The following is a 13,458-nucleotide window of genomic DNA, read 5'->3' on the forward strand; positions in this document are numbered from 1 at the left end:
AAGGTTTGTTGTCCCACCCACTCCATGCTGTGGGATGTCCCCATGGACCAGCTCTGGGACCCTCATCCTGTCCCACAGCGCTTGGCAGTGCCACCTTCCCACCGAGGTGTCACCTCCAGGACCCAGCAGCCTCCGTGGGGGACGGAGCAGAGGCCCAGGGGAGCATGACGCAACCCTCCCAAATCCACTGGGATTGGGACCGGCAGCTTCACAGGGCTGGGATCCCACAGGAGCGGCTCTGATTAATTCCCAGAGCAGCCAAAAAAATAGGGAGAGCCAAGGACGGGCCAGACCGCCCCGGGCAGGGCGACGGGGAGCCCGGGGAGCGTCCCCGTGTCCCCTCCCCACTCCAGCTCCCTCCTGGGGCAGGGATTGGGGGGGCTTTGCTGGTGCTTTGCTGGTGCCACCCTCAAACAAGCCCCTCCAGACCCCCAACCCCCCAACCCAGAGAGCATCTTGGGGTGCCCCAGCCCCCACCATTCCCAGCACTCTCCAGGTCACCACCTCATAGAGGGTTTTGAAGCCACCGCGCCCCGGCTGTGCTGAGGGGTGCCGGTGACCATCCCACCCTCCTGGGGTGGGGTTGGGTAGAGAGGGGGGGTGGGTGGCTTCCCCACCCTTCCTGCCCAGTAGTCACCATCCCAGGGAGCCAACGCCGTGGCGGTGAGGAGCCCCGGAGCCTTTGGTGAGCCAGGGCCCCGTCACGGCGGGGACGAGCCCCGTCACCCCTCATCGCCGCGGCGCTGCCCCGGGGTCAAGGGGCCCCGAAATCACAGACGCGGCGCAGCACGTGCCGGGCTGGGCCCCAGCTCCCCAGCACGGGGCTGGGAAGGGTTAACTGGCTGCAGTGAGCTCAGCTTGGGGGCCAGTAAATGGAGCAGCTCTTGGCCCCGGGGAGTGTTTGGGACAGGCCGGGTGGTGCCGCGGAGCCGGCTGGGGCAGTCCTGGCCTGGAAAGTACCGGCATGGTGGAGCTGTGCCGCGGGGCACCGGGAGCTGGGTATGGGGCCTGAGCCAGCCCACGGCACTGGAGCAGCTGGGTGAGGGGACTCAGCCAGCCCAGACCACCCCTCCAATCAAGGGATGGTGCAGAGTGTGCCCATGGCTGGGGCTTGTCATGGGGATCGGCATCCTGAGTGACCCCCATGCCTGCTGGCCAGCATCCCTGTCCCCAAACCCTTCATCCCACCTCCCAGCATCCCTGTCCCTGCTCCTCCATCCCACTGCCCAGCATCCCTGTCCCCAAACCCTCCATCCCACTGCCCAGCATCCCTGTCCCCAAACCTTCCATCCCACTGCCCAGCATCCCTGTCCCTGCTCCTCCATCCCACCTCCCAGCATCCCTGTCCCCAAACCTTCCATCCCACTGCCAAGCATCCTTGTCCCCAAACCTTCCATCCCACTGCCCAGCATCCCTGTCCCTGCTCCTCCATCCCTATCCCCAAACCCTCCATCCCACTGCCCAGCGTCCCCATCCCCATCCCTTCCATCAGCCACAGCGCATCCCAGTCCCTGCTCCTGCCCTCCAATCCCAGCCAGTTTTGGCCCCACTCTCCCTCCTCTCCGAGTGTCCCAACCACATTGTGACCCCTCCACGATGTGCCACCACGTCCCCATGCCACGAGCCAGGGCCCCAAGCACCATCCAGTCCCCCCAAACCATGTCCCACCGGTGCCACCGGCACGGGCTGGGTGGGCACCGCAGTCCCCACGCGGCTGCAGCATCCCGGGTACCCGCTGGCTGAGGGGGCAGGACGGGAGGAGGGATCTGGCAGGAGCTTAAGCCCATGGTCAAACCACACCTTTAAGCTCTTCCAATTGCCCTGAGTGCTGCACCAAGACCAAAACCCTGTCAGGACCAGCGTGGGGCCAAGCTGGCGCCTCCAGCAGCCGCTGCGCTCGGGATGCTCCGGAGCCGGGATGCTTCTCCCACCACCCACATCCCGGTACCCACACCATGGTACCAGCTACTGGTCTCCATGGAGTTCCCCAGCACTTCCCAAGCTTTGCTCCAGCACTTTGGGTACCCCCAAAACTTGATGGTAACCCCCCCCCCACCACCACCACCACCCCACCCCTGAGCTGCCAGCTGTGTGGTCCATGGCCCAGGTCTGCCTGGCTGGGGATGCAGCGCAGGGTGATGCTTAATTAGCAGGTAGGGAGTGGAGCAGGGCGGCATCGCTCACGCACAGCTTGGAGCCACTCAGTCATCCCAAAGGCATCCGCCCCACAGGGAGGAGCACCCCGGCCCAGCATGTAAAAGCGGCCCCGCGCCGCCGCCTGCCCCGTCGCCTCGGAGCCGCTGCTGCTCCCACTCTTCCTCCTCCTCCTCCTCCTCCTCACCACGGCCACAGCGTCATGGCAGGGCACGGCGCCAGCCTGCTCCTGCTCCTGGGTCTCATGCCAGGTAGGAGCTGATGGGTCCCCAAGGATGCCCACTAAGGATGGAGGGGGTGTCTGGCCGGCTGTGGGGTACCCCAAGGTGCTGGCTGCACCCTGTGGTCACAGAGCATCTGCAGATGGGGCTGGTCCTGCCCTGACACCCCTCAACTGCGTTGGCTGGAGCTGGGCGGGTGGCACCGAGCCCACCGTGTCCCCTTGTCCCAGGATGCCAACCCTGATGGGTGCTGCACCCCACTGGGACCCCCCCAGCCTGAGCCTGGGAGATGGGTCCCTGCACCATCCCTGCTCCCCATGAGTCGAGCGCTGTGGGATGTGGGGTCAGGGTGCTGTGGGGTGCCAGTTCAGGATGCTGTGGGGCACAGGGTTGGGGTGCTGTGGGGCACAGAGTTGGGGTGCTGTGGGGTGCAGGGTCGGGGTGTTGTGGGGTGCAGGGTCGGGGTGCTGTGGGGCACAGGGTCAGGATGCTGTGGGGTGCAAGGTCGGGGTGTTGTGGGGCGCAGGATCAGGGTGCTGTGGGCTGCAGGGTCAGGGTGCTGTGGGGTTGGGGTGCTGTGGGGCTCAGGGTCAGGGTGCTGTGGGGTACACAATTGGGATGCTGTGGGGTACATGGTCAGGGTGCTGTGGGGTTGGGGTGCTGTGGGGCTGGGGTGCTGTGGGGCTCAGGGTCGGGATGCTGTGGGGTACATGGTCAGGATGCTGTGGGGTTGGGGTGCTGTGGGGCTGGGGTGCTGTGGGGTACACAGTCGGGGTGCTGTGGGGTACATGGTCAGGATGCTGTGGGGTCGGGGCGCTGTGGGCAGCAGGGTTGGGGTGCTGTGGGGTCGGGGTGCTGCGGGGCAGAGGTTTGGGGTGCCCGGGTGCTCCCCAGCTCCGGTGTGATGGGTGACGTTCCCTCCCCAGCTCTCCTCCTGGCCGTCAGGATCAACGGCAAGGGCCGGGAGGTGCTGTACCTGGCCAAGGGCGACTCGGTGAAGCTGGGCTGTCCCTACGTCCTCGAGCCCGAAGACAACGGTCCCCAGGGCGTGGGCATCGAGTGGATCCAGATCACGCCCGAGCGCACCGGCCCTGAGAACGTGGTGAGTCTGGTGGCCCCGGGAGCTGCCACCCGCCCCCGGGCGGGAAGGGATGGAGCGGGCAGAGCCGGGGTGGGCAGGCAGAGCCCGGAGGGACAGGCAGGGTCTGGCTGGGGAAGGGGCAGGGAAGGGTGGGAGGGGGCAGGGAGGGATGGGATAGGGGCAGGGAGGGATGGGATAGGGGCAGGGAGGGATGGGAAGGGGCAGGGAGGGATGGGATAGGGGCAGGGAGGGATGGGATAGGGGCAGACAGGGATGGGAAGGGGCAGACAGGGATGGGAAAGGGCAAGAAAGGCAGGGAAGGGGCAGGCAGGGATGGGAATAGGCAAGAAGGGCTGGGAAGGGGCAGGCAGGGATGAGATAGGGGCAGGCAGGGATGGGAAGGAGCAGGAAGGGCAGGGAAGGGGCAGAAGGGGATAGGATAGGGGCAAGAAGGGCTGGGAAGGGGCAAGAAGGGCTGGGAAGGAGCAGGAAAGGCTGGGAAGGGGCAAGAAGAGATGGGAAAGGGCAGGCAGGGATGGGAAGGGGCAGGAAGGGTTGGGATAGGGGCAGGAAGGGATGGAAAGGAGCAAGCGGGCATGGGAAGGGGCAGGAAGGGCAGGGGAGGGGCAGACAGGGATAGGATAGGGGCAAGAAGGGCTGGGAAGGGGCAGGGAAGGGGCAGAAAAAGCTGAGAAAGGGCAAGAAGAGGTGTGAAAGGGCAAGAAGGGCAGGGAAGGGGCAGACAGGGATAGGATAGGGGCAAGAAGGGCTGGGAAGGGGCAGGGAAGGGGCAGGGAAGGGGCAGAAAAAGCTGGGAAAGGGCAAGAAGAGATGTGAAAGGGCAGAGAGGGCTGGGAAGGGGCAAGAAGGACTGGGAAGGGGCAGGGAAGGGGCAGGAAAGGCTGGGAAGGGGCAGGAAAGGCTGGGAAGGAGCAGGAAAGGCTGGGAAGGGGCAAGAAGGACTGGGAAGGGGCAGGAAAGGCTGGGAAGGGGCAGGAAAGGCTGGGAAGGGGCAAGAAGAGATGGGAAAGGGCAAGAAGGGCAGGGAAGTGGCAGAATAGGATAGGATATTGGCAAGAAGGGCTGGGAAGGGGCAGGGAAGGCTGGAAAGGGGCAAGAAGAGATAGAAAAGGGCAGACAGGGCTGGGAAGGGGCAGGAAGGGTTGGGAAAGGGGCAGAAAGGGCAGGGAAGGGTTGGGATAGGGACAGGCAGGGCTGGGAAGGAGCAGGACAGGCAGGGACAGGGCCAGGCAGCGCATCCCCCCTCCCCAACTGACATCCCCGGGGGTGTCCCCCCTCCCCACCCCAAAGCCAAAGCAGCCCCTGCCCAGTGTCCCCACTCGTTTTTCCCCCCAGTTCCTGTCCTACCACGACCACCACGTGAACTACGGGAGCGGGTCGGGGCTGCAGGACCGAGTGGCCTTTGTGCAGAACGACCCCAGCCAGTACGACGCGTCCATCCGCCTGGCCGACCTGCAGGTCTCCGACACCGGCACCTACCAGTGCCGCGTCAAGAAGAACACCGTGGCCGTGCACGAGGTCATCGTCACCGTGCAGGGTGAGCCCCAGCACCCACCCCCCCTCCAAACCCCCCACCCAAACCCCGGGGTCACAAGCATCCCCCCCCCACACCCAGCCCCCGGGTCCCAAACATCCCCCCCCACACCCAGCCCCTGGCGTCCCAAGCATCCCCCCCCAGCCCCCGGGGTCCCAAACCCACCCCCCTCCCGGGCCCCGGGGTCCTAAACACCGACCCCCCCCCCCCCCCAGCCCCCGGGGTCACAAGCATCCCCCCCCACACACCCAGCCCCTGGGGTCCCAAACATCCCCCCACACACCCAGACCCCAGAGTCCCAAACATCCTCCCCCGCACCCAGCCCCTGGGGTCCCAAACATCCCCCCCACCCCCAGCCCCCGGGGTCCCAAGCATCCCCCCCCAGCCCCCGGGGTCCCAAACATCCCCCCCACCCCACCCCCAGCCCCCCGGGTCCCAAACATCCCCCCCACACCCCCAGAGCCCCCCGGGTCCCAAACATCCCCCCCCACACCCCCAGAGCCCCCCGGGTCCCAAACATCCTCCCCACACCCCCAACCCCCCGGGTCCCAAGCATCCCCCCCCACACCCCCAGCCCCCAGGGTCCCAAAACCCACCCCCCTCCCGGCCCCCGGGGTCCTAAACACCGACCCCCCACCCCCAGCCCCCCGGGTCCCAAACATCCCCCCCACACCCAACCCCCAGAGCCCCAGAACCCGCCCCCCGGGGCTCAACCCAACCCCCCCGGTAGCCCCAACCCCCGCCCTGTAGCCGCAAACAGCCGCCCCGGGGTCCCAAACCCACCCCCCGCCCCGGGGCCCCACCCCCTCCCTCCCGCCCCCCGGGGTCCCAAAACCCGCCCCCCGGGGCTCAACACCGCCCCCCCTCCCGTAGTCCTAACCCCCCCCCGTAGCCCAAACACACCCCCTCAGGGCCCCAAAACCCCCCCTGTAGCCCGAAACACCCCCATGTCACCCCAACCCCCCCCATGTCGCCCCAAAATGCCCCTGTGTAGCCTCAAAACCCCCCCTGTAGCCCCAAAACCCCCAGTCACCCCAAACCCCCCATGTGTAGCTCCAAAAACCCCCCTGTAGTCCACCCCCCTGTCACCCCAAAACCCCCCTGTCACCCCAACCCCCCCATATCCCCAAAACCCCCCTGTAGCCCCAAACCACCCCCAGTCACCCCAAAACCCCCCTGTGTAGCTCCAAACCCCCCTGTGTAGCCCCAACTCCCCCTGTAGCCCCAAACCCTTCAGTCACCCCAAAACCCCCCTGTGTAGCCCCAAAACCCCCCTGTGTAGCCCCAAACCCCCATCATGTCACCCCAAAACCCCCCTGTGTAGCCCCAACCCCTGCCTGTAGCCCCAAATCCCCCAGTCACCCCCAAACCCCCCCGTGTAGCCCCAAACCCCCCAGTCACCCCAAAACCCCCCTGTGTAGCCCACACCCCCCTCGTAGCCCCAACCCCCCCATAGCCCCAAACCCCCATCCTGTCACCCCAAAACCCCCCTGTGTAGCCCCAACTCCCCCTGTAGCCCCAAACCCTTCAGTCACCCCAAAACCCCCCTGTGTAGCCCACACCCCCCCCATAGCCCCAAACCCCCATCATGTCACCCCAAAACCCCCCGTGTAGCCCCAACCCCTCCCTGTAGCCCCAAACCCCCCATCCTGTCACCCCAAAACCCCCCTGTGTAGCCCCAAATCCCCCAGTCACCCCAAAACCCCCCTGTGTAGCCCCAACCCCCCCCATAGCCCCAAACCCCCATCATGTCACCCCAAAACCCCCCGTGTAGCCCCAAACCCCCATCATGTCACCCCCAAACCCCCCTGTGTAGCCCAACCCCCCCCCGTAGCCCCAAATCCACGTCACCCCAAACCCCCCCTGTGTATCCCCAACCCCTCCCTGTAGCCCCAAACCTCCATCATGTCACCCCAAACCCCCCCTGTGTAGCCCCAAACCCCCCATCCTGTCACCCCAAACCCCCCCTGTGTAGCCCCAACCCCCCCCATAGCCCCAAATCCCCATCATGTCACCCCAAAACCCCCCTGTGTAGCCCACCCCCCCCCATAGCCCCAACCCCCCCATCCTGTCACCCCAAAACCCCCCTGTGTAGCCCCAACCCCCCCATAGCCCCAAACCTCCATCATGTCACCCTAAAACCCCCCTGTGTAGCCCCAACCCCCCATAGCCCCAAAACCCCATCATGTCACCCCAAAACCCCCCTGTGTAGCCCCAAAACCCCCCTGTGTAGCCCCAAACCCCCATCATGTCACCCCAAAACCCCCCTGTGTAGCCCCAACCCCTGCCTGTAGCCCCAAATCCCCCAGTCACCCCCAAACCCCCCCGTGTAGCCCCAAACCCCCCAGTCACCCCAAAACCCCCCTGTGTAGCCCACACCCCCCTCGTAGCCCCAACCCCCCCATAGCCCCAACCCCCCATCCTGTCACCCCAAAACCCCCCTGTGTAGCCCCAACCCCCCCATAGCCCCAAACCCCCATCCTGTCACCCCAAAACCCCCCTGTGTAGCCCCAACTCCCCCTGTAGCCCCAAACCCTTCAGTCACCCCAAAACCCCCCTGTGTATCCCACACACCCCCCCCATAGCCCCAAACCCCCATCATGTCACCCCAAAACCCCCCTGTGTAGCCCCAACCCCCCCCCATAGCCCCAAATCCCCATCATGTCACCCCAAACCCCCCCCGTGTAGCCCCAAACCCCCCAGTCACCCCAAAACCCCCCTGTGTAGCCCCAACCCCCCCATAGCCCCAAACCCCCATCATGTCACCCCAAAACCCCTCTGTGTAGCCTCAAACCCCCCCCTGTCGCCCCAACCCTCCCCCCTGTAGCCCCAACCCCCCCATCCTGTCACCCCAAACCCCCCATCCCCATCCCCCCCCCTTTTCCGGGTGGTGCCGGTGCTGAGGGGCCCCCTGTGCCCGCAGAGAAGCCGGTGACCCCGCAGTGCTGGACCGAGGGGGAGCTGGTGGAGGGGAGCAGCGTCCTGCTGCGCTGCTACAGCCGCGGCGGCTCCTCCCCGCTCGCCTACCAGTGGGCCAAGCTGGCTGACGGCTACGGGGGGGGACGCCTGCCCTCCGGCACCATCCAGGGTGGGTGCTGCGCCCGGAGGGGGGGGAAGGGGATAGTGGGGTGAGGGGATGCTCGGGGCAAGGGGGGGGAAGGGGATGCTGGGGTGTAGGGGATGCTCAGGGTGCAGGGGAAGGGGATACTGGGGTGTGGGGATGCTCAGGGTGGAGGGTAAAGGGATACTGGGGTGTAAGGGATGCTCAGGGTGGGGGGGGGTAAGGGGATGCTCAGTGTGGGGGGATGCTCAGGGTGGGGGGTAAGGGGATACTGGGGTGCAGGGTAAGGGGATACTGGGGTACAGGGGATGCTCAGGGTGGGGGGTAAGGGGATATCAGGGTGTGGGGATGCTCAAGGTGGGGGGTAAAGGGATACTGGGGTGTGGGGATGCTCAGGGTGGGGGGTAAGGGGATATCAGGGTGTGGGGATGCTCAGGGTGGGGGGTAAGGGGATACTGGGGTACAGGATAAGGGGCTACTGGGGTGTAGGGGATGCTCAGGGTGGGTGCCTGTGACACCCCAATCCAGTGCCTGTGTTTATCCCTGTCCATCCCCACCCCTGAGCACCCGTGTCCAAGGCTGCGGGTACCAGGAAGGGTGCAGGGTCTGACAGACCCCTCCCTCCCCCATCCCCCCATCTCCCCCCACCCCAGGCCGCGCTCCTGGCGACCTGCTGATCCGCAGCCTGTCCGAGGTGCACGCCGGCGTCTACCAGTGCCGCGTCACCAACCGCGTGGGCTACTCCGTGTGCCAGCTCAACCTCAGCCCCGGGCCAAGTAAGTGCCAGACTGGGGGGGACAGCGCCGGCCGGGTGCTGCCAGGGGTTGGCTCTGCCTCTCAGGGTGCCGCCGGGGACGTGGTGACCAGTGGGCAGCCGGCGGGGAGGCCGGAGGTGACAGGCTGTGGTCCTGCGGCAGGAGGACGGCAGGCGGGCATCATCGTGGGCTCCATCCTGGGCTCCCTCCTGCTGCTCAGCCTGCTGGGGCTGCTCATCTGGGCGCTGATCGGCCGCTACCGCCAGAAGGAATGTCAGCGGGCCTGTAGCGACTGCAGGTGAGGGGGCAAGGGGGTGTGGGGGGCATGGGGGGGCCAGGGGGGCATGGGGAGGCCAGGGGGTACGGGGTGACAGGCACTGCTGGGTGCTGCTGGGCATTATTGGGCGCCACTGGGTATTACTGGGCATGCAGTGGGGTGCTACTGGGTGCTGGTGGCAGCTGTGGGTCTCCCCCAGCCCCAGCCCCAGCCCCACCCCATCCTCATCCCTGTCCCCACCCTATCCCATTCCCACCCCATCACTCATCCCATCCCCATCCCCATCCCCATCCCATCCTCATCCCTATCCCCACCCCATCCCATTCCCATCCCATCACTCGTCCTATCCCCATCCCCATCCCCATCCCATCCTCATCCCTATCCCCACCCCATCCCATCCCTCATCCCATCCCCATTCTCATCCCCATCCCCATCCCTCATCCTATCCCCATCCCCATCCCCATCCCATCCCCACCCCATCCCTCGTTCTATCCCCATCCCATCCCCACCACAGACACCAGCAGTGATGGGGATGGATGGGCACAGTGGGTGCTGCTGGGCATCACTGGTGGGTGCTGTCAGTGGGCACTGAGGGGGCTTTGGAGCAGCATCAGGCACCTTTTAGCACCAGCAGGACTCAGTGGGATGCCATTCAGTCCCCCCCCTGGGTACCACGGGGCATCACCGGGTACCACAGGACATCACCGGGGTGCGCCGGGCGACGCTGAGCCCCACGGAACACTGATGGGTGCCCCTTTCCCCCTTTCCCCCTTCTCCCCAGGAGCAGCACGGGTGGCACCATGACCCGGACCTGCAACGTCTGCGCCCACCACAGCTACTCGCCCCACGGCATCAGCTACATGCAGTGCCAGCACGGCGACGGCGACGAGCGGGCGGCCGCCCTCATGTGCAACGAGGGCATCCGGCACCAAGTCGCCTGCCCGGCCCTCTAAACATCCCCCCTCTCCCCTCCATCCTAAATAACACACCCCTTCCCCCCCCCCCCTTAAAACCTGCCCCCCGATTTGGCTCTATGAGGGTGGGTGGGGGGAACCCAACCATGAGCCTGGAGCTGGCGGCATCACCGGGATCCGGCACCGGGAGGGGGTTGGGCTGCGCCGCCGGCACCTGCCGTGTAAATTGAAGTCAGGAATCCCACTCCTTCCTCTTCCTCTTCCTCTTCCTCCTCCTCACACCCTCCCAAAACAGCCCCCCCACTCCCCTCCTTGGGGTTCATCAGTCTGATTTGTCCCTTTGTTTTTGGTTTATTTTTTGGCCCCTTGTTTTTGTATTTCACCCCCAAACACCCCCCCCACCCCAAAAACCCCCCAACACCCCCCCCCAACACCCCCCTCCAGCCACAGCCCAGCTGCTGGGGCAGCTCCCAGCCCCACATCCCAATATTTATTTCCCTCTGGCCCATCCCCTCAGCATCAAGCAGGGGACTTGACAGCCCCAAATCACCCCCCCCAAAAACCAGTTGCCCAGTTAAACTTCAGCCTCCAGTCCGGTGCTACTGGTGTTGGCAACTGGGCGGGACTGGAGAGGAGCCGCCAGGGGCACTGGGAGTTCGGAGCAAGGAAAAAGCCCATTGAGGACACGGAAAAGTAATAAACCAAAGTGAATCCGGAGCTGCCCGGCCACGTCCCGCCTCTCCCTGGGGTGCAGGGGGGGGGGCCCAGGGGGGGCAGTGGTGCCGAAACCCCGGCGTGGTGCAGGGAGGGGGCTGGGAAGGCGCCGCGCCCGGCTCGGCGTGACTCGGGCACCGCGGGCACCGACGCTGCGGCACCCATGGGTGACCCACGCTGAGGGCGGGTTGGGACGTGTTGGGGAGATGTTGTCTGGGGGGTGGGGTGGGGATGGGATGGGGATGAGGAATGGGATAAGGAGGGGCACGGGGATGGGGATGGGATGGGGATGGGGAGGGGGATGGGATGGGGTTGGGATGGGATGGGGATGGGATGGGGAGGGGGATGGGATGGGGTTGGGATGGGGTGGGGATGGGGATGGGGATGGGGATGGGATGGGGATGGGATGGGGACGGGGATGGGGATGGGGACGGGGATGGGATGGGGATGGGGATGGAGATGGGATGGGAGGGGGATGGGATGGGGATGGGGTTGGGATGGGGATAGGATGGGGATGGGATGGGGATGGGGATGGGGATGGGATGGGGATGGGGATGGGATGGGGTGGGGGTGGGGATGGGGAGGGGGATGGGGATGGGGATGGGGATGGGGATGGGATGGGGATGGAGATGGGATGGGATGGGATGGGGATGGGATGGGGATGGGATGGGGATGGGATGGGGATGGGGATGGGGATGGGGATGGGATGGGGATGGGGATGGGGATGGGGATGGGGATGGGGGATTGGGATGGGGATGGGATGGGGATTGGGGGAGGACAGGGAAAGGACGGCACGGGCCAAGGGGGGGGGTGGGCTGCGGGGAGACCCTCAGGCTGAGCCCCGGATCCAGCCCGGCCGGTCCGTCCCCTCCCATCACCCCGGGATGGGGGAGGGGCTCGGGGGGGGGGGCTACCCCTGCTCCGTCCCCCGGCCGCGCCCGTGCCCGCTGACCCGGCCTGACCCCAGACCCCCCCAGCCCCCCCCCCGCGCCCGGCTGGCGCTGACGTCACTGGCCCCGCAGCGCCACGTCACGGGCGGCAGGGGGCGCGCGAGGCCACGCGGGACGGTTGCCAGGAGACGGCGCGCGCGGCTGATGGACCGTCCCGGCGCGCGGCAGGTGGGGGCGCCGGGCCCGGGACCCCCGGGAACCCCCCCAGCCCCGACCCGGGACACCCAGAGACCCCCCTGGAACCCCCTCAGCACCGGCCCGGGACCCTCAGGGATCCCCCGGAACCCCCCAGGCCCGGCCTGGGACCCCCTGGGAGACCCCCACCCCGGGACCCCCCGGAAACCCCCCGAGAACCCCCACCCCGGGACCCCCCGGAAACCCCCCGAGAACCCCCACCCCGGGACCCCCCGGAAACCCCCCGAGAACCCCCACCCCGGGACCCCCAGGGACCCCCAGCCCCGGGACCGGGACCCCCCAGGATCCCCTGAGACCCCCCCCAGCCCCGGACCAGACCTCCCAGGACCCTCCGTCCCTTTCCCAGACCCCCCCACACTCCTCCAGCCCCAACTTATCCCACCCAGGACCCCCCCCCCATCCCTGCCCCATCCCTTTTAGGATCCCCCATCCCCAACCTAGAGCCCCCAAACCCTCTTCATACCCCTCTCAGCCCCAGCCCAAACCCCCAGGACCCTTAAGACACCCCCCCACCCACACCCCCACCCCCCCCCGTGCCCCCAGCTGCCGGTGGGCTCCACACCCATCATCGCCACTGACCGGGGGCACCTTCTCCCCCCTGCACCCCGCTCCCAGGTGAGCCGGGGGACTCATGGTTTGGGGGGGATGGGGGGGTGGGGTACCAGAGGTGGCATCCCCCACTGTTCCCCCCCCTCCCCTTCCCTCGCAGGCCCCCCCGTGGGGCAGCTTCGTGGGCACCTGGGAGGTGCCGCCCAGCTCTTGGGGACCCCCCCCCCAATGGGTCCCCCCTCCAAACCACGGTGGTCCCTCCTGTTTGGAGGGCTGGGGGTGGCCCGTGAGTAGATTTAGGGGGGTGGGAGGGCAGGACAAGGCAGCACCCAGTGTTTGGGGAACCATCTCCCCCCTGTTCTTGGGATGGGGGTCCCTTGGCATCACCCCAAATCCAGCCTCGGCTGCCTGGGGCCCCGGTGCCGGCAGGAGGAGCTCACAAGCTGCTGCTCTCCTGGGGAAAAGCACCCCAGAAGGGGGGCTGCCCTGGCACAGGGGGCTTCCTGGGGCCCCCAGCACCCCATTCCCATCCCCTGCTTCTCCCCCTTCAGCCCAGCACCCCATTCCCACCCCCTGTTCCACCCTCCGAGCCCAGCACCCCTTTCCCACCCCCAGCTTCTCCCCCAGAGCCCAGCACCCCATTCCCATCCCCTGAGCCCAGCACCCCATTTCCACCCCCAGCTTCTCCCCCAGAGCCCAGCACCCCATTCCCACCCCGAGCCCAGCACCCCTTTCCCACCCCCTGCCCCCCCAGCCCAGCACCCCATTCCCACCCCCTGCCCCCCCGAGCCCAGCACCCCATTTCCACCCCCTGCCCCCCCAGCCCAGCACCCCATTCCCACCCCCTGCCCCCCACCCCGAGCCCAGCACCTGACTCCCACCCCCTGCCCCCCCAAGCCCAGCACCCCATTTCCACCCCCTGCTTCTCCCCCCCGAGCCCAGCACCCTATTCCCACCCCCTGCCCCCCACCCCGAGTCCAGCACCCCATTTCCACCCCAAGCCCAGCACCCCACTCCCACCCCCTGCCCCCC

General features: G+C 67.2%; 1 protein-coding gene across 1 annotated transcript; it reads left to right on the forward strand.

The window, feature by feature from the left end:
* Positions 1-2,356: 2,356 nt before the first annotated feature.
* VSIG8 (V-set and immunoglobulin domain containing 8) lies at positions 2,357-10,057 on the forward strand (the record flags this gene model as incomplete). The annotated part of the gene is made up of 7 exons (XM_084276791.1): positions 2,357-2,405; positions 3,302-3,477; positions 4,813-5,014; positions 7,935-8,099; positions 8,726-8,848; positions 8,972-9,125; positions 9,886-10,057. 7 exons carry the CDS (start codon positions 2,357-2,359, stop codon positions 10,055-10,057), a joined length of 1,041 nt encoding a protein of 346 aa, XP_084132917.1.
* Between the last annotated feature and the right edge of the window lie 3,401 nt (positions 10,058-13,458).

Source organism: Gallinula chloropus (genome assembly GCF_964237585.1).
Source record: "Gallinula chloropus genome assembly, chromosome: 29".
Taxonomy (NCBI): Eukaryota; Metazoa; Chordata; class Aves; order Gruiformes; family Rallidae; genus Gallinula; species Gallinula chloropus.